Here is a 25,728-nt window from a genome sequence, read left to right as displayed (position 1 = left end):
GGTGGACTGTGCTGGTTCCTGTGGGAGTTCTGGTCCTGCTGCCAGGAGAACACTGAATTTGCATGTGTTCTTACTGTGCATGGAGCCAGCAGTGTCCTTTTCCTGTGAAAATCATGGAGTGTTCTGAGTTAGAAGGGACCCACAAGGATCATCAAGTTAAACTGCTGGCCCAGCACATGACAACCCCAAAAATGGGACCTGCCTGTGAAAGCTGTATTTGGGATTTAGATATAGCCAAAATCATGGCCTTCCCTCACTTATTTATTCTGCACCCAGCTGCACCCCAGAGCAGATTGTTCTCCCTAGATGCAAGGGCTCTGTGTGTACAGAGCTGCTGGTGCCACCTGCTTACAAAAACTTGTGTCATGGATCCTCAAATATAGGAACAGAGAATGGCTGAAAGTTTGCCAGCACTCTCCTGGCCCCTAGAGCACTCCTGGGGATATGGATCATAGACTGGCAGTGGGTGGGAAGAAAGTGTGTGTGTGAGAGGATTTTAGAGAAAGATGGGAGCTGTATGTACCACCCTCCTGTGCTTAGATGTGACATTTATTTTCATGAGTGAGGACAAATGACTGCTTCCTCAAGTGAATCTTGACAAGCTAGACTCATCTTTAACAAGTGGAGACAGAACTCTATTTATGATCTGCTGCTTCTTCAAGGGGGAAGAAGCCATCAGGTTGGAAATGTAAATGCAAATGAAACACTAAGTATTGACATAAATAGTTGATAGTGCACAAAGTGCCATAATGGATGGTGCCAGGATTTGGCAACAATAAAGTGACTAAATTGGAACAGCTGTGCTCCTTGACAACAAATACAAATCAGGGCCATTCTGTAAAGACCCCGGGCAAGAGATGTACACGAGGCTAAAGAGCTGCATTTTAGGGATTCCTCAAAATTACTTTATGGACCATGCAAGTGTTTAAGAGCACATTCATGCCAGGCTAGCTGCCCTTCCTGAGGGAGGGAAGTAGAGAGAGAGGAGCCAGTTAGGGGCTGTTTCCTTTAGTCTCCAAGCAGATAATGTACAGCTCCAAGGGTTGAGCCAGGGGGCATTTTAGAAGGACAAGGGAATGACCTCTTAGAGGACCCTTCCTGTACCTAACCATCCTGAAACATGTCTGGCTTTGGCATTATTGGCTGCTCTGCACAATTGCTTTGAAATCAAGGGTCACATCCATGACTTCGGAAGCACATGCAACACAGTGAACAATTGGGTTCAAAGCCTGACATTCAAAATACCCAATTCCAAACCAGAACCTTAGGTTTCTCCTTGATAGAGTGTGAAAGTTCATCAAAGGAAAATCTCTCTCACTCCACTAAAATCTATTTTTAGTTCAATGCTTAGCTCTGTCTAGGGAATAGTGCTTTTTAAAGCTTGCATGCAATTACTTAATTTAGGTTAAGCTTCAAATTCCCAGTTTGCTGCTGTTCTATTATTTGCAACTTGTTTAGCAATATAAACAGTTTGGTTTATTTATGGGGTAAATGACATGGTTTAATTTCTGCCAGTTCTTGGAAACGTATACTTTTTTCTTAGTCCAAATTTCTGTTGAAAATGTTTGGCCAAATGGTGAGATTGTTGACTGTTTAACTCAATTTTTTCTCACACCATTGCTGATGTGAGTGGGTGGTTTGATTGAGCAAAAGCTGAGAAGAGAGAGGTTTGTCCCAAGGTGTGAATAGGCACTTCAGGAGACAAAGATGACCTGTGCAGCTTCTTTTCTCCCATAATATTCATAAACCCTTTATCACCACCTTGACCAAGCTCCTCTCAGCCATGACTGACTCTTGGTCTTAGGGCCCCCCAGAGAGGCAGGGGGATCCTTTCTGAGGGTGATGGAAGCTGTACATTAGAGACAGTAATTGCCCATGTCATGTAGAGAGTCTGCAGCAAAGCTGGGAACAAACAGAGCTCCTTAGAGCCAGGTCAGTGCCTTGGCTCCCAAAAATCTACATGACAGTAATTCTCAGTGGAGTTTTCTTCTATGGCATTATTTTGATATTGGAAAACCATAATCACATATTGTAGCAGGAAAAAAAAAGGCCTTTCTTTCTGTTTCTAATTTGATGTCTGCTTGATTTCTCTTACAAATCTAGTGAAGTGACTTCTACAGACAACCCAGTACACAGCAGGGTTCTCCTTTGTGTGTGAATGTAAAGCAAAGTGATGCCTGGTGGTTTCAGATGTGTTTCTCTTTGTTTTTTAGTCACAAAATTCAAGGTGCCTGCAAGCTTTAAAAGTCTCATGGAGGATCAGATGGTTGGACCATCCACTGAGATCCTTGCTGAGTCAGATTTCCCTGAACAATCATTTAAGCCCAAAGTGCAGATGCCTTTCAAACGTGTTCCAGGGCAAAACCCTCGGAAGGTTGAAGTAGAGAGGTAAGTAACCAGAAAGTGGCTAGAAGCATCACTGCATCACGCAGCAGATTAGGGTGTTCACTTTTGCTTTTGAGGCATAACATGTCAAAAATCTTTGAGAAAACCTTTTCCTGTAAGGCAGTAGTCTCCAAAGTGGGATGTGCATGAATTGCAGAGGGTGCAGACGACAATTCACTGGGATGTGGGAAGAAAACATTGTTTATGTCATCTTTTTGTCATTCTTTTTTAATTTCTGGTTTTGTGTATGTTCTATAATGTATTAGTACTGTAGTACTGTATATAATTTATAGATTGGAGTACCTGATCTTTCTAGGCCACTTCCACTGAATTATTTTTTGCTATAAATGAAGAAATATACATGGATGCAATGTGTACCAAAACTGTTTTAACCAATAGGGGTGCACAGTGAAAAAGTGGAGTTGTAGGCATGGGAATGCCTGTAGGCACATTAAGTGATTATTTCCTTTTCTGATGTAATCCAGGAGGAGACGGCTGTATCTCACCTTTGACATTGCTGAGCTCCTGGCCAGCAAGGGGATAGACTCCAATCAGCTGATGCCAAGGCACTATGACCCTGACAGCATGCCACCTATTGAGGACACAAAAGATTCTGTGTTTCCCATCTACCTCCCATTACAGGTAAGAGAGCACATTTGGCACTTGTGATCTGTCTCATTGCTTATACCACAAGAGGTTTCTGAGATCACTTAGCCAGTATTGACACAACAAGCAACAAAGCAAGGAAATGCTTTGGAGCTGGCTTGGGCACTGAAGAGTCTCTACAAGATGCTGAGCATCTTCTGCAGGGTGCCCACAACTTCTGTCAAAACTAATAGTCCTTGAGAGTGCTCCTCACTGGCCTTTGTGTGTCCAAAGGAAAGGTGTCTCATGTTTCCTTCTGAATGCAGTAGTCAGCAGTATTGCTGCAGGAAACCTCTCCAGGTGTTGGTTTGTTCTCCCTAGGAAAGGGCTGGAGGTAAAAATACTGCTGCTTGGGAGAAAATTGTCAGCCAAATATCAGCACAGCTTTTGCACCTGGACTGATTTCCATATTTTGTAGCCTATTTAGGAACTGCGTGTTAATGTTTTCCTCTCATGAATTTTTTTTATTGGGTGTTTTCTTGTTTCTGGAGTAAATCCTAATTTCCCTCATGTCCTTGCTTTTTAGGTATTTGACAATGATGAATTTGACTGTCGAACTCCAGAAGAGTGGATGTCACTAGGGCTGGAGCCAGGATCTTCTGATAGAAAGCCAGTGCCTGGAAAAGCACTTTTACCTACAGATGATGTACTTGGACATGGTAAAACTTGAATCAGTTCCTGCTCAAGCAGGGCAACACTAATGGTTACAGGCCCTTTCAGCAGAAGGGAACATGTGGATTCTGATGAGTGTAGCTCTGAAAAGCTGTGTCTCATTTTGGCCAGGCTCAGGCAGTCAGAGCCAGAGACGAGGATCTCACTGACTGCCAGTCCTGCCCTGGACCATTTCCACTTTCTTAAAGTTGCCTTTGCCTTTTGATCTTCTGTCATCACAGACAGAATTTCTCTTTATTGGTGCATAGCTGTCTTCATGGAGTTAGGGTGTTCTAACTCCTAGGGCACAGTATGTTCTGCCTGGATTTCTCTGCAAGTGCAGGATCAGAAGACTACAGTGAACATACAAGTAGTAAACCTGGGCCAAATTAAGTGATGTGGACATTGTTTTCCAATCATTTGGAGCCTTCTCAGTGAGAAGGCATTACTAGGTACAGTTGTACTGATGCCCAGCTGTGGCTGCAGCTCACTTTAACACGTCTGCAGTAGGTTTAAAGCCTGGGAACTGGCATCTGCAGCTCTGGAGCAGCCTCCAGAGGCTTGGCTGTCTGCAAAACTGAAGCATAAAACATAAGCTCTGTGTATCCTTGGGCAGCCAGCACGTGATGGCTGAGTTCTGCCCGCAGCTGTCTTGGGGAATACCACACCTGATCATTCCTTGGGTTGAATGGACAGCAATATGCTGTCCTGACCTGTATCCATACTGATATCAATATAAATAGATATCTGTCTGGTGTGTGCAAAACATTAAAAAGTCTAACCTGTAAAACCTAAGTTCACTATTTAATTGGTCACACAGAAGCTCTGTGAGATTGACTGATATTCAAACAAGCAAATGGATTTGACTGTGGCATCACCGCTTGGATCAGGAAAGTCCATTTGCTGGGACTCCAGGAGAACACACTAACCCTGTATTAATCCTTGACTCTCTCAGATGACCCCAAAAGCCAGGACTTGATCTACAAGTGGATTGATGTTGGTGTTCTGGATTATGACAAGGAGACAGATCTCTACTTGGTCCATAAAACAGATGAGAAAGGTCTGGTGCGTGATGAAGAAGGGAGACCCATCATCAATGGAGGAAGAACTCCAGAAGGTGTGTTTCAAATGAGGTCTTTTGGGACCTGTCATATAGTCTGAGAGCCAGTTTATTACCCATGCTTGTCCTAGCTGGACATGGGAAGGACACCAAGTCATTTAATCCCTTTCACTGTTATCTCTGTTGATATGTGTCTGTTAAACTTATCTGAAAAAACCTCCAGGGAAGAGAACTCCACATCTTAATTTGATCCTGTTTGAGGTTTTCCCTTTGTAGACACCTTTCTTTTTATTCCTTCTCCCAACCTTCCTACCTTCATGAAAAGTAAAATGTTGGGCTTTCTGGGTCAATGCCATTTTGAAAGGGAATGTGGACAGATTAAAATGAAGTGCCCTTCTCCTGAAAGGTTTAGAGATGCTCCTTATCTCTTGCTGTCCTCTGCTTTGGTCCCTCATTTTGATCTCCCGCAAGCAGCCCAATTATCCTGTCTATCAAAAAGCTGCTGTCAGCACTGCAAGCCATTCTGAGTTTTGTTGTCCCTGCAGCCTTTGGCAAGCTGTACTTTGATTTCCCAGGAAGAGCTCCACTGCTGCCATGTCAGTACTGGGTGCCTCGGGTGTGCCTGCAGTTCCTGGCCGAGGACCCGCAGGTGTTTGCGGAGCGCGTGGCCTGCGCCGACAGCCTGCGCAAGAGGACGCAGGGGCTGCTCATGTACCACCTGTACGTGGACTGCATGCCCACAGAGGGGCTGGACACCATCAACGAGAAAAGCCTGCAGAGGGTGAAGCGCTTGGCTGTGCAGACTCCCAAAATGAAGGATGAGAAGAGGTAAAGTTTTGGGTTTTTGTGGTTGAGATGATTTCTGAGGTATTAGAGAGTTTCTTTTTCTCCCAGCCCCACGACCAAAGAAGAAGTCGATATTCATTGGTTCTGCTGTTCAAGGTTGTTTATTTTTTCTTATTTATTGCATTCTTTCTCTGACCTGCTGAGATTTGTCCAGCAGGTCAGGTTGTGGCACAGCCTCCGCCCTTGGGGTGGTGTTAACTTTTTATACTAAGAACTATGTGTACTTTATTTACAATAACTTTTCAATACCTATCACCTATGTTAGACAGTGTGTTTCTACTCTAAACCAATTAAAAAGTGTCACCATCTTAGCAGAAGATGGAGGACAAGAAGGAGAAGGACAGGACATGCCTAGATTCTTCCATCTTGCTTCTTAAACCCCCATTCTAAAACCCCAAAATTCTACTTTTTCACTCTGTGACAAATTAACTATTATTCTACTCAAACTCTTGTGGCTTGTAAATCCTCACACAAAGTTGGTAATTGTTTCCATGGTCTAAAATCAAAGCTACAGGTGTTTTTGACTCCATGCCAAGGTCTCTGAGCCCCTTGCCAGGGCCTCGAGTCACCCAGGGCAGCCAGAGGAATGTCCTGGATCCCAACAGTAAAGCATCCTGTACTTGTCTGGGGGCTCAGCCTTCCGTCCATAAACATTGTGGGACTTCATAGGGCTGCAAAACAAGTGTCATGGAGGCAGGTCTTGAGTAGCCAACTCACAGACCATGGGTCTCGCCTTCCATTCTGTGCACAAGCACACCATGCAGTTGCCCAGAGTGGCATCAGAAGGAGGCAGATGGCAGCCCCAGGGACACGTGTACAGGTGGGCTGTCAGTGTTCCCAACTGAAGTAGTTTCCATATGCAGACCCACCAAGCCATGCTTACACCTGCAGTTAAGTGGCCTTCAACAGCAAGAAGGGTGACAAAAAATGACATGGCTGACCTTGCTGTCCTCCCTGTGCTTTTGAGGAACAGATCAGTCATTGCTGTACTGATCTGCAGACCACCCGTTGTCTCCAGAGACCTGGCTGTTGTCTGCTGGTGACCCTTCTGCCTATTAACAGCTGCTAAAACAAATCAAAAGAAAATCTGCACAGGGGAAGGCAAACAGAACAGGAGATCTCCACCTGAATATAATGGAGTATCTCTTTGTGATGCAGTTCATATTGGGGAGGCATTTTAATGTCCCTGGCCTGATGAATCATGAGCCACTGATGGTGTTGCTGGGAATCAGCCGTGACTGATTGCCTTGCTCAGAAATAGGAAGGTGTGAGGAGCTGCATGGTCTGCCGGCCTGAACTGGAAAGTAGGAGAGTAATTAGTCTCTCTGAGCAGAACTACAGGGATAAAGAAAAGTACTCTGTCTCCTCGAGGTAAAGGATGATGATTTCCTAAGGCAAATGGAGCAGGGTTTCAGCACTTATGTGAGTGTTCTGGCTGAGGAAATGGACAACAGGAGGCAAATGGGAGGTCAGCTTGGATAGCCCACTTTTCCAGAACTGCCAGCTACTTTCTTTAGTTGGTGGTTATTTCTCCTTCCCTCTGTAATGTTTCTACCCAGTGGAGATGTTGCTTTGGACTGAAAAGACTCTTGGAGAGGCTACAGTCCTAGTCCTCACTCCATGCTTGCCTCTATCATTAAAAGCCCAGTTGATACCTTTGCTGGCTGCTTCATTGTCTGCCCAATTCTCCTGATGTGTTGAGTGGTAGGTGGGCTTCTGGGTTAGCACATTTGGGAGGGAGGGAGGGAGGGAGAGAGGGGTGGAGTTTGCAGTGAAGCTACAGACATACACGTGCTCAAATGCCATGGGTTCTCAGTGTTTCTGTGTCTTGTAACAGCATGTTAGACCAAATAAGCACCCTGGAGAAAGAAGTGAAATTAGACTATAAACACACCATGAACATGATCAGCTTTGACAGAGTCGTCGCTTCCAAACCCGAGATGTTTTCTTTTGTTACCCTTCCAGACAAAGAGCAGAAGGAAGCACCAGAGAAAGGTAAGGGACGCAGTGAAGCAGTTTGCTTTCTTGTCTTTGATAGGATTCGTGGTTTGCTGTAGGAACTCTCGGGTTCATGGTAATAATTAGAGCTCACAAGGGGCAGCAACAGGAGATTATGTGAGACTTTTGAGTATGTCTCCTCTTTTTTAGGGTATATTTCCATGCTCATGTTACCTCAGTATAATTAGAACTCATCAGCTAAGCTGCAGTAGTTCTGCAAGTGTACCCTTAATGGCACCAAATGTTTGGCAGTGTGATTGGCTTACCACTGTGTTAGGGCTGACTGCCTTGCCTTTGCTGTGCCCAGATGGGAAGTACCTCAGGTGGGGGAAGAGGGCTCAGGCTCCTTCAGAGCCCCAAACAGGAGGAAAATGGCCCCACTAAAAGATGGGAGGGGAGCACATTTTGTGCACTTCAGTCTTCCAAAAGCAGGAAGCCTTGAGGTGCTTCACAAGTGGCCTCTCACAGATGAGATGACTCAGCTGTGCCTTGGAGCCTCACTAGGAAGTTTCTTGAGTTCCAATGTTCTATCACATGGAGACTTCATGAGCCAAAGCCTTGGGAGGGTCATGCACCAAGACAGCACCTCAGCCCCTAATGGGAGGCTGCAGAAGGTCTCTGCAGCAGAGCAGAGACTCCCTCTTTCATCCAGCCCTCTGCTGAAGCTGCTGCATGATAAAGCCCTGTGCATTGGAGCAGAGTCCTTTTCACAAGTGCTTCCCAAAGGGGACTGTACTCTAAAAACAGAAGCTGAAATGGCTGTTGCAGGCAATGACATTATTTCTTTTTTTGGTGCTAGGGATCATTCCTATCCCAGACTATCCTTTCCGTAAACGACGGAGAGAATTCAACTTCCTCTCGCTCCTGGCCAGGCCAGAAGCCATCCATCTCTTTGCACAGGTACAAGATGAGTGCAACAAGGCAGCTGTCCTGTCTCTGTTTAACACAACTGTAACCAAACTTGTCTCTCTGGAGGAATTTGAAGAGATCCAGACTCAGGCCTTCACTCAGGTGAGCAGAAGAGTTGTGAGGGATGAACACATGGAGCAGGCAGCAGTGCTAGATGATGCAGCAGCTGCAGATTGATCTTCTGGAAGCTGATGAGCTGTCAAAGGAGACATCATGTTTGGGGCAGGGAGGAATTTGCATGTGCCTGTCAAATTTATTGGGATATGGGGAGAGTGGGCTGAAAGAGTCATGGTGGTTAGGATCAGCCAATTCTGACCATGCTCTTAGTGTGTTAAACAGGTGCCCATATAGGGCTGCAGCCCTTCTTTCCTTCACCTGGTTTATACACGGATAGGGGTCCTGGTTGGCACTCAAGTTTCTCTTTAATTTTTTTCCTTTCATTTCTTTTTTATTATTTCCCCATCCATCCAGCTGCAAGGCACAAGATCTTTGATTCCTCCTGGAACACTCATGGGGATAATGCTTTTCTATACTCTATGTTCTTTATATGCTTAATTAAATTACTCTGTTTGCAATGCCAATAGAGAGAGTAGGACAAAAATTTGCAGCTCTGTGGTAATTCTCACCAGAGGTTCTTCATGTCCTCTGACTGAGAGCAGCACATTGCACCCTGAATGTGGCCACATGGAGTAACTTGCACAGGGTTGCACACTAAATCAGTGGCAGAGAATGTGCTGGTCCTTCCCAGTCCTGTGCTGTTTCAGCTAGGCAGTGTTGTCATCCACTCAGTGACTAAGGTTCTTTTAGTACACACAAGCAGCAAGCTGCCTGTGGAGCAGAAGTGACACTTGGTGGTATTTTAATAAATTAAAATACTGCAAACTGCTGCTGCCCTTGGCTTCTTCTGCTCTTTCTTCTCACTTGTCAAGAGAAGACTACATTCTGTCCTTTATATGCTCATCACACTGTCTACACAACTTTTTGTGAGGGACCCTGACACAGACAGCTCCAGGGATGCCACTCTATAGAAAAGAGGAAGGAAACTGTGAGCAAAACAGAGAATAGAGCACTCCCACTTTTTAATATCAGGCTTTCTTTTTGTAGGTCTTTTATCAGTGCAGGAGATGTATGACCAGGTTCAGATAACTCATGTGTGGGGGGGGAGGTTGAGAGCTACTTTTAGCTACCACAGCTCTGAGAGAAGAGTTTCCTTTCACAGCAGAGAAAGCTCCAACAGCCCCCGTTAGTAGCTCACCTTGCCATACTACTTTCCCATCAGCCCTCAGAGGATTACTCAGCTTGCTTTTTTCTTTGCCCTAGGTTCAGGAGTTTCTCAAGGGTACTTGGATTGATTCCATAAAGACTGCAATTAAGAGCAGCCTTGAAGATGCAGGCAAATGGTTCAACCTGGAGGAGAGTGACTGGGACGCCTACCAGAGCTCCAAGCTGTGTAAGCTGATGGAGCGCATCAGGTTCATGCTCCAGGACTCTCTGCGTTACCTGGTGCAGAACTCGCTCATCAGCTTCACCCAGTTTGTGCTGGATGCTTGCCAGTGTGTCCTGGACTGCTCAGAGGACATGGAATGGGGACCTGACATCACCAACAGTCCCTACGTGTAAGAAAGAAAAAAATAAGGGATAGAAAGAGCAGAAAAGTGTAGTGTTGTTGTTTTTTTAACTACTGTTCTGCAAGCGAGCTTTGCTCTGTGTGGGGCCTTTAAGCTGGGCAGTTTTCCCTAATCCTCCACCTGACATGTTCACTGGAGTATGGAGGAAGGACACAGAGCTGGCTGCTCTGTTAGCACAGCTTTCCAGCTGCAGTTACTGATATGGAGCAGCCCATCAGATCCAAGGTCTGCTGCTTTGATGTACTGTTCTAAAGATCAGCCACCTCCAGCGTTCTTGGGGGAGCAAATTGTTACTGCTGATTTTTTTCTGGATGCCAGGAAGAAAACCAGGAGCATGGCTGCTTAATTCTATTCTTAGATGAAACCTCAGAATTGGAATCTATCCTGGGATCTCTAAAGAATACCAAATTTAAGTTATCACAGTGCCTAAAATTTTATTCCATTGGACATTGATTCAAGGATTTTTGCTTTTCGTGATATTAAAGAAGGAACATTTAGAAATGGAAAGCCACAAGTAAAAAAGGAAAAAAAACCCTGCCACTCACATGAGGCCTCTTACTTTTAAATCAGTGGAAGTCTTGACACTGACTTCAGCTAATCCTGAGCCAGGCTGGTCACATGCAAGATTAGAAATACTAATATAACTTCCAGAAGGTGCATTTTAGGAGTATATTGGAGATACTGAATTTGAAAAACAACTCCAGTTTTTCTGTAAAGCAGCTCCAATTCTCAAGATAAGGTTATGACTTTTGGGGATCCTGATATGTCATGATTGATGGTTCCTTCACCTTTGATTAAAAAGAGTTCTCAGTGTCTTTATTGTTAAATAGAGAACACAGTGTTTTATATCTTCATCTACATGAGACAGTCCTCTTCTCCTCTGCTTTCCTTTCCTGTCCAGGAGGCATTTCAGTATCAGCACCAGAGCAATACGGTTGTGTATCATATTCTCAAAAAGCATCCCTGTTCTTTCTTATCTCTTCCCACCACAGGTCTCAAAGGAATCCACTCTTTTTAACAGACATTGAGCTAGACATCACTGGTGTCCTCTTCAGCCCCTCTGTGGAGAGTGTTGAGACATCTCTCATTTCTCTGTTTGACAACGGGATCCTGGCGACCCACAGCATCCCACAGCTGGAGCAGGTGCATCACCAGGGATACAGCTGTGCACGTGCCAGTGCATTGCAGCTCAGCACAGACACCCCTGAGCTTGTACTGAGGGAGGGAGGGATGTGCACAAGTGGGTACTTGGGAATTCAGTTAAATTACTCTGGGCACAGCACTGTGCTAATGCAGTTCTATTCTGACATGATTTCTTCAGTCTCCCCAGCCTTGTAGCTCTTTTGTTTGCTGGTTGTTTCTGCTTTGGTGCTGCAGGTTGTGTGGACACACGGACACTCTGGTTGCCCTAAGTGCATGGTGGCTGGTAAAAGCAGACTCATAAAGGAGTCTTTCCTTCATAAAGGAAATAGCACTGTTTCAGTTCTGTTTGCTGCAAGTCCCTTCTGCATATGCATCCTTCTGTCTGCTGCTGTGAAAGCCCTCTCTCCCTAGGTCCTCATTCTTTGAGGAGGAGGGCACATAAAACTGATCCAACAATTCCTGACACAATGTAGAAGTGTGGACTGCAAGAGTTCCCAATGGTGCCACCAGGGATTGCTTTGCCCCTCGCCTGAGGAGGCACAATTAGCTCTGTTTGTCCTGAAAGACCTCTCCCCTTCCTCTTGCAGTATGTGTTGGTGAACATGGAGATCCCAGGCACCCCCATGCTGGAATCAGTGGGTTTGCAAGAGCCAAAAGTCGAAGAGCTACGTGAGGCTCTGCGCTCTGCCATTCGAAAGACTCGGATCCCTCTGCAAGCCTATGGCAAGAAATACGAGAAGTTCTTAGAGATAAATAACAATGACATCCAGTACTTCCTAAAGTAAGTGGCTTCTGACAAAACCCCTGTGACCCCAATGACAAGCCTTTGTGGAAGCTGTTGTGTGGATGTGCTGATGTGAGGGTGTGGGGCTGTTCCGAGACCACATGCCTCCAATGTGAGATCAGGCCCCTGTCAGAGGCTGCCTTCAGTCATGGGTGACAGTCCATGCTTTTAGAGGACATTGGTGGTGGCACTGGGAATCTCTTCCTGCCTCTGACAGCAGTCACATTCCTGTCATGCTCGTCAGTGTAATTGGAGATATTAATGGCCCTAAAAATGAATCATCCTGTTTGAGAATCCAGTTAGCATACTTGACTCTGACCTCCTTCCTATAGTGTCTGCTCAGGCTGATAGCATTCTGTAGAAAGTAATGTTTTCTTTTGTTTCAACTTCATTGTTTTCATTGCCAAAACTCTTTCCACCTTTTCTGTCCTTTAGCCTCTGTTACTTTAATGGACTTCTTTAATGGACTTTCTTACTTTAAAGACTGTTTAGGTCTTCTGTTTTCTCCAAACAGTGAGAATGAAGCCCTTTTCTTTTTTCTTATTCCGCTTAATCAATTTACAAATCCTGTCTGATAAATTCCTGTCTCTCCCCAGAATACACTGAATTGCCTACCCTCCCCTGAAGTGCCTCCTGATCTTGCCCTGTTTACACTAGTGCTTTTATTTTTTTCTCTCCCTCTCTTCTTGCCATATTTCCTCTTTCATCTCTTCTTTCTACTCCTTTCCTGCAGCTAGAATATCTGTGCTCTTATTCCACTCTGCACCTATTGTGTAAATGTATGCCTTATTAATTTCATGTCTTGATCCTTTGAGTAGACACAAACAGCCTGGATGCTGAAATATTCTAAAGGTCTACACAGCCATTTTCTGTTGGTCTTTTAATTTACAGAAGCTATGAAGAGCAATTTCCACCCACTCAGGAGGTGACAAAGATAGTAGAAACATATTTGTCTGAAAAGGAGACCCTGGACCACCTTCTACCTAGTTCTATTATCATTGGGCCCTTTCAAGTCAAGATAGAACACATTAGGCTTGGTCTGTCTGATAAACACAAAGCCCTTGCCACTGCCATGTTGGACATGCTGGCTAAAACCCTCCATTCACAGGTGCAGAAAGTAAGTTAATGGTTCAATGTATTATCTGTTTCTGTCTTGTCTTGTCCTGCTTTTGAAGTTGCTGTGTTTTTGTGAAGTGACTAAAAGGCCACATTAATGAGGGTATTTTAAAGATCACACTGGGCTGATTACTTAAAATTGAAATTATCGAGGACATATGCAAACCCAACCAAATGAAGAATTAAATATATCTAATAAATTACATGCCTGAAAGCTGTAGCTCTTGAGATTAAGTTGTTCAAGACCTTGCCATTTTACAAAAGTATGTTGGTGAATTGAAAAGATCTGTCTAGTGGATGACTGAAAAGTTCTTCTGCTTCCTCTGACGATAACTGGAATATAGGCAAGTGTCTCTGCCAGCTGATTGATTGTCTAAATCTGTTATTATCATAATTTTCACTACATACCTGCAGTTCCCCTTCCTCTTTTTTTGGCAGTCTCATTCAGTTTGAGCTGCAATGGGTGAGATGGATGGGAAAAGAAAAACCAGAGCAGGACTGTGTACTCATTCCTTAGACACCTTCAGAATGGGAAGTGGGTGGATTGGGGCAGGTTTCCCAGTTTGTCTATTAGCACTTGGTGACTCTCTGATGGTGTTTGCTGTGTCCTGCTGCAGATCTGTGAGGCATATGAAGCCATCAGCACCAAAATGCACGAGAGACCAACGAACATCGAGGAGCTGGTTGAGCTGAGGGACTGGCTGAAGGGAGTGCCAGAGCAGCTGGCAGTGCAGGAGGTGGGGCAGGCTCTCCTTGGCACAGGGCATCAAGGGAAGTGAGGAGGAAATTTGTCAATGCAATGTGTCTCAGAAGCAGAACTCCAGTTTTTTTTACTTGCATATCTTTGTGTGCAATGCCACAAGATTCCTGGCTTTGTGTTTTTATAATTCCTAAGATTTGTATTTTTAAATATACATATCATAAATTTAAATCTCTTTGCAAAACAAAATAGCAGTTAAAAATCTTGCCTAAAATAGTTACGTATGCATTTTGCTGCATTCATGATCCATTCTGCATTTGTGTACTGAATGGCTATCTTCTAAAAATGAATCCTGTTTTCAAGAAAATCTTTCTGTTACCCAGTGCTCAAATTGCTGTTAATATATTTTTTCTAATAGGACATTTTAGCACTGAGTTATTTCAAAGTTATTTGAAGTGTAAGTCATTTCCCAGCTGAACAAATGGGGAACAAAGGCATCAAGCTGTAAGCTGACTTCCCTCATGCCAATGAGGGAACCTGGAGGATAACCTAAAACACTCAATTTCTGTCCAGCACTTTATCCACTAGGTCACACTTCTTTTCATTCCCATAGAACAGAGGGTGATGATGGCATGATCATTCACAGAACAAGGGGCTGTAAATCCATTCCCACTGTTCACACGGCACTGAAGCAGCCCACATCACTTTAAGCTTGTGTGACTAACGCTCTTCAAAGGCACCTCATGAAAATGAGGTGTACACCAGAGACTTGGAATCAGCATGGTCTAAAGGTGTCTACTTTTTTTCTCTTTCTCTCGCCTTGTGCAGCAACTGATTGAGGAAGTCATGGAAGATTACAAGGTCATGGAAGAATTCCTTTACAATCTTACCGAAGAAGATTTCACTGACAAGTGAGCACAAGGCATTTCTCCCACTGTCAAAGGGGGACTCTTCAGCAATTACCATTCTCAGTGCTTCAGGGGCCATGTGTCTATCAAGGGCTCCTGCAGAACTTTTAAGTGTCTCTCAGGCTATATGAGCACTGAATTCTTGAAATGAAGTTTGTAGACAAGAAGTGTGAGTTCATGCTGCCTTCTGGCCTGGGGCAAGGCAAACTGGTAGCTATTAACCTGTTTAACATGGTAAAGCCCTTTTCTCTGGGTGGTTTTTTGTAGGTTTTTGGGTTTTTTTGAGATACTTGTAAAGTCTCAAAGTGCACAGTTTAGTCTGTGCCTGAAACTAAATGAGCACTTCCAAGATAGGAACACTCCCAGGGTTTTCTTAAAGACTAGGAAGAAATTTGAACCCTTATTATTACTGCAGTTCTTCTCCAAGTATCTTCCTCTTAGTTTTATTATTCCAGTTGTGGCCTGACTATGCCCCAATAGCAGAGACATCTCACAAACACAACTACAAGGCTTCTAAAGCTTGCTCAACCCAGGAAGCACTTCTCTTATGACATGTACTTGGTCCAGTATGTCTGCAACCTGAGTGAGTCTGTGCAGAGTGCTCCTGAAACTAGAAACATGGGGTGCAAGGTGCAAAAACCCCACAGAAGCTGCAGGAAAGCAGCTCAGCCCCAGGCCAGCCTGGAACAGGCATGGCTGTATTCCCACTGCCCAGACCTGCCCCAGGCAGGACTGATAGGAGATGGCTGCATCCCCAGGTGCTGGAGGGGTGTGACCTCCTGTGAGTGTAGTGTGCAAACCTTGTACTGGCACTGCACACAGGCTGAGGGTCCAAGTGGAGGCAGAAGTGGGTGGGCTGTGGCTGAGCAAGAACCAAGAAACCTTCCTTGGCGTGAGCAGCCAATTTCTGCAGCCTTTCCTGGATCTACAATGCTCTCCCCAGGGCACTCTGCAGAGTCCAGGGCTTCCCTGTATCTGGGTTACGCTGGCCCCTCACTGCCCTGCTTAACAGGAGACTGGCTTTTTCAGTAGCCCTGAAAAGCCATAAGCCGAGACTCTGACCCCATTTTTTTCAGTTCCTTGCAAATACATTCAAAGACAGACATTCCCTCTGGATGCCAACTGTTATTTTGCTGTCTCCTAGCTTTTCAGCAGTGTAGTGGATTTGTTCCTTTTAAAAAGGCCCTCCACTTCTCCCCAGCTCTCTCCAGCTGAATAGCCTAGTCACAAGGACTGCATATCAACAAGACAAGCTGGAAAAAAATGTTTTGTTGAAACCACATGTGTTTCTGTTGTTGTAAAGCCTCCTTGTTTGGTGGGATTTGGCTTTCTCATTCTGTGATTTTCAGCATTTCAAACATATGCTCAAGAAGCTTGTCTCTTTGTATCATGTGGGTGCAGGTGGACTGCCAGTTACTGGCCAGTGAAAATGTCCATGGAGTCAGAGGCCGTTCGGCTCCAGCACGTAGATGATGAGGAAAGATTTCGCAAAACGCAGGTTGCGGATCAGAAGGCATTTCAAGAGAAACTGGAGGAAATGCAGGTATTAAGCCCCTGACAATGAACTGTCCATAGAAGGGCATCTTGAAGCTCTTGTCATCAGCCAAGAGGGAAACTTTCAGATGAGATTTTACTCAGATGAGTTTTGAGGTGAATGTGTTGTTAGACTAAATATTAACCCACCCTCCCTCGGTTTTTTGTTGACTTTTGATTAAGAGTTTCCTTTTTGTGTGAAAGACAAGACTCTGTGGAAATACTCATTTTTCATTGAAAAGGTGTTTATACAGTGCTCCAATTCTTGGTGCTCAGGCAACATGGGCACCTCCTTTTTCTTTTTTGTGTACTCAGTTCCCTGCAGAGCATCTCCTGTGGTGCGCTGCCATCAAGGGGGAAAATACAGCATTCAGCCATGGAACTCATCTTGTGGGAAAAGACCCTGAAATAACTGCAGAGTTTTGGAGCTGAGATACCTCTGGTGTCTGCTAAAACAGTCTGAATTTTATTTTTTCCTCAGAAACTCTTAAATTCAGGGGGGGAAAAGCCATTTTAGAAAGGTGGAATCACTGACCTAGATTTTCTTGGAAAGAGGTTCCCAAAATGATAATACCCCAACACTGGATCAAAAAACCTAAACAAATAAAAAAACAAACCCACACAAAATACCAAAGCAAAATCCAAACCAAACAAACAAACCCAAGCCACCGAAACAAAACACAAAATTTATTAGAGAAGCTCTAGATATGTGTTGTTAAACAATTCTTGGAAACAAACTGAGTGACTAGTAGAGCTATCATTTGCACTTTACTGGTTCTGTAGCAAATATCACTGTAAATTCAGCATCAAATTTGGGCACAGACTTATTGTTCCTATTCCTTGGGGATTAACTGTTGTCACAAAGAGGACAAGCAGCTGGTCATTGCATTTGCAGTTTCCTCCACCTGACCAGTGGTTATTGCTTCTCCTCACCACTTTCATCATGGTCTAAACAGAAATGAAATTGTTTTGGGGGAGGTGAAACCACAAGCATAAAAATCTCTCCTTTGAATGTAACAAAGAGCACACCAGGAAGCTGTTATCTCTAGAAGCAGCACTCAGCTTCAGAGTCCCAACTTGTGCCTGCCTTTTCTCTTCCAGCTGACTGTAGGTGGATTTTCTGTCCAGTCAGACGTTAACCAAGCCCATGAGCTGGCTGAAGATGCAAGGGATGTCCGGAAGCAGCTGAAGGAGCTCCAGGAGTTCGCAGTTCTCTACAACAACAGGGAAAGACTCTTTGGCATCAAAGTTACAGATGTAAGTGTCAGGTCCTGTACCCACAGGACTCTGATTTTTGCTGGGATTTCTGGCTGGTAGGTAGAGCAAATAATGAGACATAGTTCCTCGGGGAGGAATCCTTCATGCTGCTTTGGTTTATCTGGGGAACTGCTCCTCAGTCCTGTAGATTGGCTACACTGCTTCATCACTCCACTGGGCTGCAGAAGAACCAATCCCAGGCAAGTGTGGAAGGCTGCTCAGGGTCTGATATTTCCACTATTTCTGTGAGAGACTTTGGATGCCCACAGTGAGATCTGAGAGATGTTCATGAGGAGAAATTGGTTGGGAAGGTCTTGAAGCAGCACTTAGGATGCATCCATTTCTGTGAGGCTGTTGCTGCAGGTCTATGGGTGTGAATGCAAGTGGTTGCAGAGTGGGTGCTGGCAGCTGGCTGGGCTTGGAGCGTGGTGTTCTCCTAAGGCAACAGTTTATATAGTTGTAAACACTCATTTTGCTTGTAGCTGCTCAGCTGCCAGTGAGTCATTGTCATCCACATCCAGCCAAGTCTGGCTGCAGACCAGAAGTGGAGTTCACATGATGGTCCTTTCCTACCCTTCAGTCTCTGGTTACTTCTCCTTCCCTGTAAGGAGCCAAGTTTTAATATGATAATAGTGTGTGCTTTCACTGATGGTGTGTGGCCTGTCCATCAAAATCTTCTCATTGTGCAGAAGAGCTTTGTAGAGACAAGTGGAAAGAGTGCTTTCCATGCCACACACATAGTGCAGGCACAGCTCCACTGGATGTACATTGGCCTGAATGTGTCAAGCCCAGCTCTGCTGGTTGCTCTCCCTTGGAATACATATTGTTGGCCCAGGAGAAGGTAATCTGATATATCCTCTTGGAATACATGTTTTCTCATTGCTGGCTTCAGATTCAAAAAAGAGGTAGGTTTTTTTGGCCTTTTGACATGTAGCTGTTGTTTGGAGATGAATACACTTGTTGTTTACGTTGCTTTTAATTTCTTTCTAAAGTACAGTGGGCTGAACAAGATGCTTAAGGACTTCCAGCCATACTATGATCTCTGGACTACAGTGTCGAACTGGATAAAGTGGAATGTGAGCTGGATGAATGATTCTCTCCTTACAATTGAGGCAGAGGAGCTAGAAAAGAATGTCACTGACTCTGTTAAGACCATGCAGAGATGTGTGAAGCAGTTCAAGGATTCACCAGGTAGATGCACAGTCTGGGGAAAGGAAGTTGGTGCATATCAGCATTTTGATGTGAAGCATGTCACAGAGTGCTCTAAACAGGGATTATCAGGAAGTCACATGTGTATTAGAGACAGCTGGGAAAATGCTAACAAAGTTATTTTCCGCTTTTTTTCCTGAAAATATGATGATTCACATCTAGATACTAGTTACAGGCTAGAAGTACCAGCCACCCTCTGATGTTGCAGTTAGTATTTACTAAGTGTGTATATATATATATATATATATATATATATGTATTTATATATATATAAAGTGCAGTAATCCAGGCTAGTCACAGAGAGTTACTATACAGCCCACTGGCTAGACGTGTGGGTTTCAGCCTTCATGCAAAGTCAGGCAGCAAGGGAACTTGAATCTGGGTCTGTTTTCAGCAGGTGCTGTTTTCTTGGCCAGTCTTATTTTCTTTATTGGCCAATGCACTTAATGGAAAGCCAGAAGAGGTCTTGATTTTGTTATGAATAAAATGAAATTGCAAAATCTGGAAATGATCTCTGCAATATAATAACAATTTTCCTTCTTGCCTGAATGTGTATGAAGTTGAGATGATTGCGCTCAGCCCTTGCAATTCACATGAAGGTCTTTTGACCATTTCTTCTAATAAAGCTGAAATTGAGGCTTCAGTTGTAGCTTAACTTGCCATTCCCTGGTTCTCAGAGATGTGTTGGTCATTCTTTAGAGCTAATTCTAAAATCTCCTGCCAGATGGCTTAGATTGAAATATATTTTGCTGTGGGTGATTTTTGATTCATCCTTTTTAACTTGAACTTGCTCTTAAACAATGCCATGAATCAGCCCCAATGGAGGAGGTGATGAGTGGATGCATGAGTAACTATGAATCATTATGATAAACAGAAATACTAAGAATACCTGCTTATGTTCATTGCAATATTCTTTGGTACCTGGATATTTGTTCTGTCCTTGGCATATCCCCAGCAGGGAGCACGAGGTGATCACATCTTTGCTGCAAGCACACAGTGCAACCGTGCAGGGTGCAATAAAAGGAGGCACACGCTATAGCCAGATTTTGGAAAGGAAGCAAGTCCCATGTTTTTTACCTACCCATTGTTTTACTCACCATAGCACAACCCCAAAAAAAGGCATGATGTGAACAGTGCAGAGGCTTTCTAGGATGCTCCCAGAGAGAAAAGCCCTTTCCCTCACTTTGTCCTTGCTATGAGGCAGAAGTACATTTGTCTCTAGCATGGCCATAGGCTGGCAGGGCCTCTCCTGCACACTTTCTGTTTCCAGGCTGGGATCCCAGCCTGCTTCTATCTCCTTAGTGTCCATCTTCTCTTGAGGGTGACCTGAGCTGTGCTGTGAGATAACTGAAAATGCAGGTTTATTAAGAAGTGAGTGTCTTGAAATGATGACTGTAACTTCCAAAATATCTGCTGGCAGATTATATGCTTCAGTCTATATCAAGGAGTTAAATTTGTCTGCCTCTCTTCTTCTGGTGAGCTCTAGCCTAAGGCACACTTCAGCTTGGCATGGGCTTGCCTGTAACAGGCTTTTGGTAATAGGCAGATCTGCTTTTTGGGAGCAGGCTTGAATCCTGGTTTAGTGGCCATATAGAGAGAGCCTTCCTATCCTCCTTACTTCAACCTGCATTTTCCAGTGCTCTCACCTGCTGCTTACCTGTACCATGTGACTACATGCACATCAGGCTTTAGACAGCTTCTAGAAATTCCTTAAGGCAACTTCCTCACACACTGTTGTTGCTGATTTTCTCCCTGTTGTTCTGATTCTCTCCCTGAAAGACTGCCAGAGTGTGGCCAAGGAGTTTCGAGACAAGATGGACGACTTCAAGCAGTACGTGCCCTTAATCCAGGGGCTGCGCAACCCCGGCATGAGGAGCCGGCACTGGGAGATGCTGTCCAGCCAGGTCAACGCCGAAGAGCAGCTGGACCCCAGCATGACATTTGGTCACTGCTTGGAGCTGAACCTGCAGGACCACATGGAGACTGTTCTCAAAGTGGCTGAGACAGCCAGCAAGGAATACGCCATCGAAAGTGTGAGAAGAGAGGACTTGTTGTGTCACTGCTTGCTTCTCAAATGGGTTTCTGCTGAGCAGGCAGTCATTGCCTTGAGTGACATTCCTGTTGTCCCAGAGTGTTAGACATATTCTGCAGCACAAGTAAAAAGGTTGCTGTCCTTACAGAAGGGAGTGATGACCACACAACTTCCACACAGTAGAAGAACTTATTCTGTCTTGTGCAGAATTTCAGTTGTGGCATTAACAGCACAATGCCTTATGGTTATGTTGATCCACTGCTAGGGTCTCACTCATCACTGTGGGATTAGTGAGTGGTTAAGTTAAAATAAATTGATTGTCTGCACTCTGCCATTCAAATGTTATGTCAGAAGGATTAGCTGTGACTGGAAACAGAGATGGCAAATCCTTTAAACCAGTAAACGTGCAGGGAAACCTTTCTAACTCTGGAGATTCATAGATTAAGTAGTCTTTCAGCTTCAGTTCATCAGTTCAGATGTGATCTAAGATGGTCTTGACCTTCTGGCAGCTCTTGTTCTCTGAAATCTCAGGCAAGTTCCCAATGGATAGTTGTGGTTTTGTCAAAGCTGTCATTAATCATAGTCATTAATAAGCCCTTTGCTGGCAGCCTCTGTGCATCTAGAGCATAAACAGACCTGGAGGCGAAATTGCCATTTTTTCCCCTCAAGGCATTTGCTTCAGCACTGGTGTAGAGGTGTTGAACCTGTGGGCAATGCAGAGGAAATATGCTGTTGCTGATTGTGTCATGCATAAAATACAGAGCTGCAGTTTCTCATGGATTCCAGGAGCAAAAATCTGTCATTTTCTAGAGAGTGGCATTAAGAGAGTTGTGGAAGCTGGGATAACCATTTGCAGAAGTTGTATCTGAAAATTAAATTGCTTATCCCTCTGTTCCAGGCACTCAACAAGATAGAGACTGAATGGAAATCTGTTTCATTCAGTGTGGTGCTTTACAAAAACACCAATACCTACATACTGAAAAGCACCGATGACATTTCTCAGCTCCTAGATGATCATATTGTCCTGGTTCAGAGCATGTCTTTCTCACCCTTCAAGAAACCTTTTGAGGAGAGGATGAACTTGTGGGAAACTAAGCTGAAGATAACACAGGTACTGGTTTTTACCCACGCACGTATGGGAGGCAGGCAGCTGGGCTGTGCTGCTGTGCTTGGACGTGGACACTGTGCAGTTGCTGCTGGGAACTGGGAGGGCAGTCAAGTATCAGAGATCAAGACAGTATCAGTCTTTAGGGAAGAATAGGGCCTGTGAAAGCCCTCTGGCTCTGGGAAAGTAATGCATCCTTTTTGCTGCCTATTGCAAAGGGGCCAGAGCTTGCCTGTTGCTGTGAGTAGTGTTACTGGTCTCTCCAGTCACACTGTACTAAGTGGACTGTAGAGATTCTTACAGACCCTGTGAAATCCATTCTAATCATCCACATCCCAGTGTAGGAAAGCACATGGGAGACTGCTGATCTAAGCAGGATCTGCCAGACTGTGCCAGTACTTGCTCATCAAACCAGGAGCACCCAGCAGGACTATGACAGCAAAACAGCAGTGCTGCAGGAGAAAAGTTCCAAAACTTTTGGAAAGGGGAGTGCTAGGAAGTTGTTAATCATTTGGAAAGCAAATTCCACCTCCTGACCCTGTAGGTAGATTTTAGAAATATGGAAGGTGTAAGTGCTGCATCACCTTTTCTTCTTTCTTTCTTTTTCTTGTTGTTTTTTTTTGTTGTTTTTTTTTTTTTAACATGTTCCAGTGCACAGTTTGAATGGTTTTGTTGAACAGGTTCATAGCATGGTGTCCTGATATGCTTTTCTTGCTTCCCAATAGGATGTCCTAGAGGAGTGGCTGAACTGTCAGCGCTCTTGGCTCTACTTGGAGCCAATCTTTAGATCAGAGGACATCAAAAGACAGCTCCCACTGGAAAGCCAGCGCTACAACATCGTGGATACGGATTGGAGGGACATCATGAAGAAAGCTAATAAAAACCCTGAGGTATGTGCCTTGATGAAAGCCAGTGCAGGTATCTCAAACACCTTGGAGCTGTGCTCACACAAGGACTCTCTCTTTGAGTCATTGTTTTCATAATGGTGTGGACATGAGCAACACTGTTAACTGCATAGCCTTGCCCAGGGCATTGTGCTGGGTCTCTTCTCTTGGAACTTGGCCTTTTTTTCTGGTGTCTGAATGGACAGATCCACTCTCTGTAGTGCCTTCCACCAAAGTCTCCATGCCAGAAGTTTCCTCCTCCTCAACACACAGAATCCCTGCCTTTTAATCCCTGCCTCACTCTAAAGTAAGGATTCCAGCAACCTCACTTTAGACATTTCTTGTAACCTGCAGTGGTTGTAACCCATAAGGTAACTCCTTCAATTCCTCTTAAAGACTGATTCTCTAAGTTTTTTAGAACCATTGTTTTTGCCTATTTTGGTGCCCTGGTGGCAGTGCTCTGCTCTCTTCTATTCTCCAGTCTCCACTTCCCAGGACTCCTTCATTGCTTGTATTCCATATTACAAATGTTGGTATTTAGGGGAAGCCAGAGATGCTTGTCTCCACAAGGGCTGTTTACCCTTCTTACCCACAAAGCTTACACCTCTCCAGATCCCTGAGAATTCCTGTGAATGAGTCATTTAAATCCCATCAGTAACATCACTGGGCAGCCCAATTATCTCCATTGCCTTATCTCTCACATGCTCAGAATACTGATGCTTCCTCTGTTACACATTCTGTTGTAGGTGATTTCTTTGTGCCCTCATCTAGATCTACTGAAAAAGCTGCAAAATTGTAACCAACTACTTGAACTTGTGCAGAAAGGGCTGAGTGAATATCTGGAGACAAAGAGAACCGCTTTTCCCAGGTAACCCCAAATTTCACTGGGCTAGATTGCACTCCCTCTTTCAGAAAATATGAAAGGAGAGGCTCAGTGCAGTTCATTCTGCCAAGAAAGAGCAAAACCACCTAAGCTTAGGATTTATGCATGGCCTGCAAACATAAGCAAAGCTGTGCCTTTCAATGCTGCCATCTCATGGGGAGAAAACAGGCACACACAAATGTGGTGAGTTAAGGACAGTCTGGTAGCATTGTTGCATATCTGTGCCTCAGGATTTATGTAGAAAGGGTGGGGTAAAATGAAAATCTCCAAGTAACTTCGTCTCTTATTCCCTGAAGGAAGACTTGTATTCTTTGATACTCAAATAAACCCTCTTTGCTAGGAAATAACTGACTTCTGCAGAGGCAGAAGTCTGTCTCTACAGAAAGGGAGAGGGCTGGATGGTGGCTGCTCACCTACACAAAGAGATCAGTGAGCAGTCAGCAGCAGTGTCTTTAGCAAAAGGCTTGTTCCCCATCATGCCAGCACTTAGCTCTTGCTGCTGCAGTAAACAGAGCCTCTCCTCATACTTCTCTCTGTGTTTGTAGGTTCTACTTCCTTTCAGATGATGAGCTGCTGGAAATCCTGTCCCAGACCAAAGACCCCACTGCTGTACAACCTCACCTGCACAAGTGCTTTGAGAACATTGCACGGGTAGGCACAGCCAGCACACGGGTGGCTTGGCCCACCTTTGGGAAGCTGTGTCGTTGGAGTTGGAGGTGTTCTGAGGTCTGGAGGAATGTTCACATTCTGCTCTATGGAAATGTGTCTCCTGGAAACCTGTACATAGGCATTGGAAGGTGCTGCCTGTCCTGAAGTGGGATTCCAGCAACCTCACTTTAGACATTTCAAAGCCAGGCATCTCCTCATGGACTGGGTACCCTTGGTTGTCCTTCAGACAATGGGGGAAATAGGCATCTGCCGAGGGTGTCTTAGAGAAATTTACTTAGATAGCCATCCTAGGATGGGAGGACACTCCCTCTGGAGATGTGTCCATCTCACTGTGAAGGCCAGGAGAAATAGCTCTGACTTAGCTTTCTACTCACAGGCACCTTGTTAGGATTGAATCCCACTCCTGCTGACACCCCCAGAAGGGACAAGGACTGAACAAGCCTGAGCTGAATTAAGTTTCTGCCTTCATCCCTACTTAGGAGCTGGAGTTACCTGGCTATTTTTCCTCTTTGTTATTCTTAATAGACTTCAGACTCCATAGCTAGTCACAGCTCAAACCACCACAATACTCAGACAGTAAAACCAATCTCCTAGTCATTAGTTTGGAAAAATAGAAAGGAAATTGAACTGGAAACATGGTGCAAAGCCATTGGAATAAATAAGGGGACTTTCAGTGATATGCTGGGGCACCGGAGAAGCTGTTAAAATTTTACTCTTAAAACCAGGCACTGTGACATCAAGGGAAATTATCTGAATCTACAGAATTGAGCAGGAGTCAAGGGTCTGAATCCTAGACAGGCAATGAGAAATGTTCATCCTACCTATAATTTGATTTGCTTCACTCAAGTCACACCAGCAATGTGAATCTCTTGTTTTCATACAATCGTTTTCCGTTATTTGGAGAGGTCACTTTGCACGTCTCTCTCACACTTTATTATCACTACTGGCAACCAAGCTTGGCACCAGGTTTATAATGAGCAAACACTGGTGTAGGCTGGCTGTCCCCCAGGGGCAGGAAGGCAGGCATAGAAAAGAAATCCTTCGCTCATATCTCCTGTTGTTCTTCTTCCATTAGCTGAAATTCCAGGAAGACCTACAGATCACACACATGTACTCTGGTGAAGGAGAAGAGGTGAAGCTGTCTACTGCCATCATTCCCACTGAGAATGTGGAGGACTGGCTGGTGGAGGTGGAGAAAACCATGAGGGCCAGTGTTCGGGACAACATAGAAAGATCAATTGGTGTTTATCCAGAGGTAAGAGTTTTATCACAGACTGGCAGGTCTCTGATGTGTTGGTTCCAGGCTTGCCATGGAGGTCACCAGAGGTGGGGCTGATGAACTTGGGATCTATTCTATTCTATTCTATTCTATTCTATTCTATT

General features: G+C 44.6%; 1 protein-coding gene across 2 annotated transcripts in view; it reads left to right on the top strand.

The window, feature by feature from the left end:
- Window positions 1–25,728, top strand: part of DNAH1 (dynein axonemal heavy chain 1) — a 73,768-nt gene that overhangs the window by 5,759 nt on the left and 42,281 nt on the right. For both annotated transcript variants that reach the window (XM_026792475.2, XM_074549956.1), the window contains exons 4-25: window positions 2,214–2,388; window positions 2,871–3,027; window positions 3,557–3,689; window positions 4,637–4,798; window positions 5,317–5,569; window positions 7,425–7,582; window positions 8,385–8,596; window positions 9,815–10,110; window positions 11,115–11,265; window positions 11,853–12,046; window positions 12,941–13,166; window positions 13,783–13,902; window positions 14,694–14,776; window positions 16,175–16,316; window positions 17,408–17,563; window positions 18,556–18,754; window positions 20,552–20,805; window positions 21,703–21,915; window positions 22,635–22,799; window positions 23,540–23,661; window positions 24,222–24,327; window positions 25,421–25,600. In XM_026792475.2, coding sequence (XP_026648276.2) covers window positions 2,214–2,388; window positions 2,871–3,027; window positions 3,557–3,689; window positions 4,637–4,798; window positions 5,317–5,569; window positions 7,425–7,582; window positions 8,385–8,596; window positions 9,815–10,110; window positions 11,115–11,265; window positions 11,853–12,046; window positions 12,941–13,166; window positions 13,783–13,902; window positions 14,694–14,776; window positions 16,175–16,316; window positions 17,408–17,563; window positions 18,556–18,754; window positions 20,552–20,805; window positions 21,703–21,915; window positions 22,635–22,799; window positions 23,540–23,661; window positions 24,222–24,327; window positions 25,421–25,600 — 3,857 coding nt within the window. The remainder of the gene's footprint in view (window positions 1–2,213; window positions 2,389–2,870; window positions 3,028–3,556; window positions 3,690–4,636; window positions 4,799–5,316; window positions 5,570–7,424; window positions 7,583–8,384; window positions 8,597–9,814; window positions 10,111–11,114; window positions 11,266–11,852; window positions 12,047–12,940; window positions 13,167–13,782; window positions 13,903–14,693; window positions 14,777–16,174; window positions 16,317–17,407; window positions 17,564–18,555; window positions 18,755–20,551; window positions 20,806–21,702; window positions 21,916–22,634; window positions 22,800–23,539; window positions 23,662–24,221; window positions 24,328–25,420; window positions 25,601–25,728) is intronic.

This window comes from Zonotrichia albicollis, chromosome 12 (genome assembly GCF_047830755.1).
Source record: "Zonotrichia albicollis isolate bZonAlb1 chromosome 12, bZonAlb1.hap1, whole genome shotgun sequence".
NCBI classification, from domain to species: Eukaryota; Metazoa; Chordata; class Aves; order Passeriformes; family Passerellidae; genus Zonotrichia; species Zonotrichia albicollis.
This window is presented reverse-complemented; position numbering and strand designations above follow the sequence as displayed.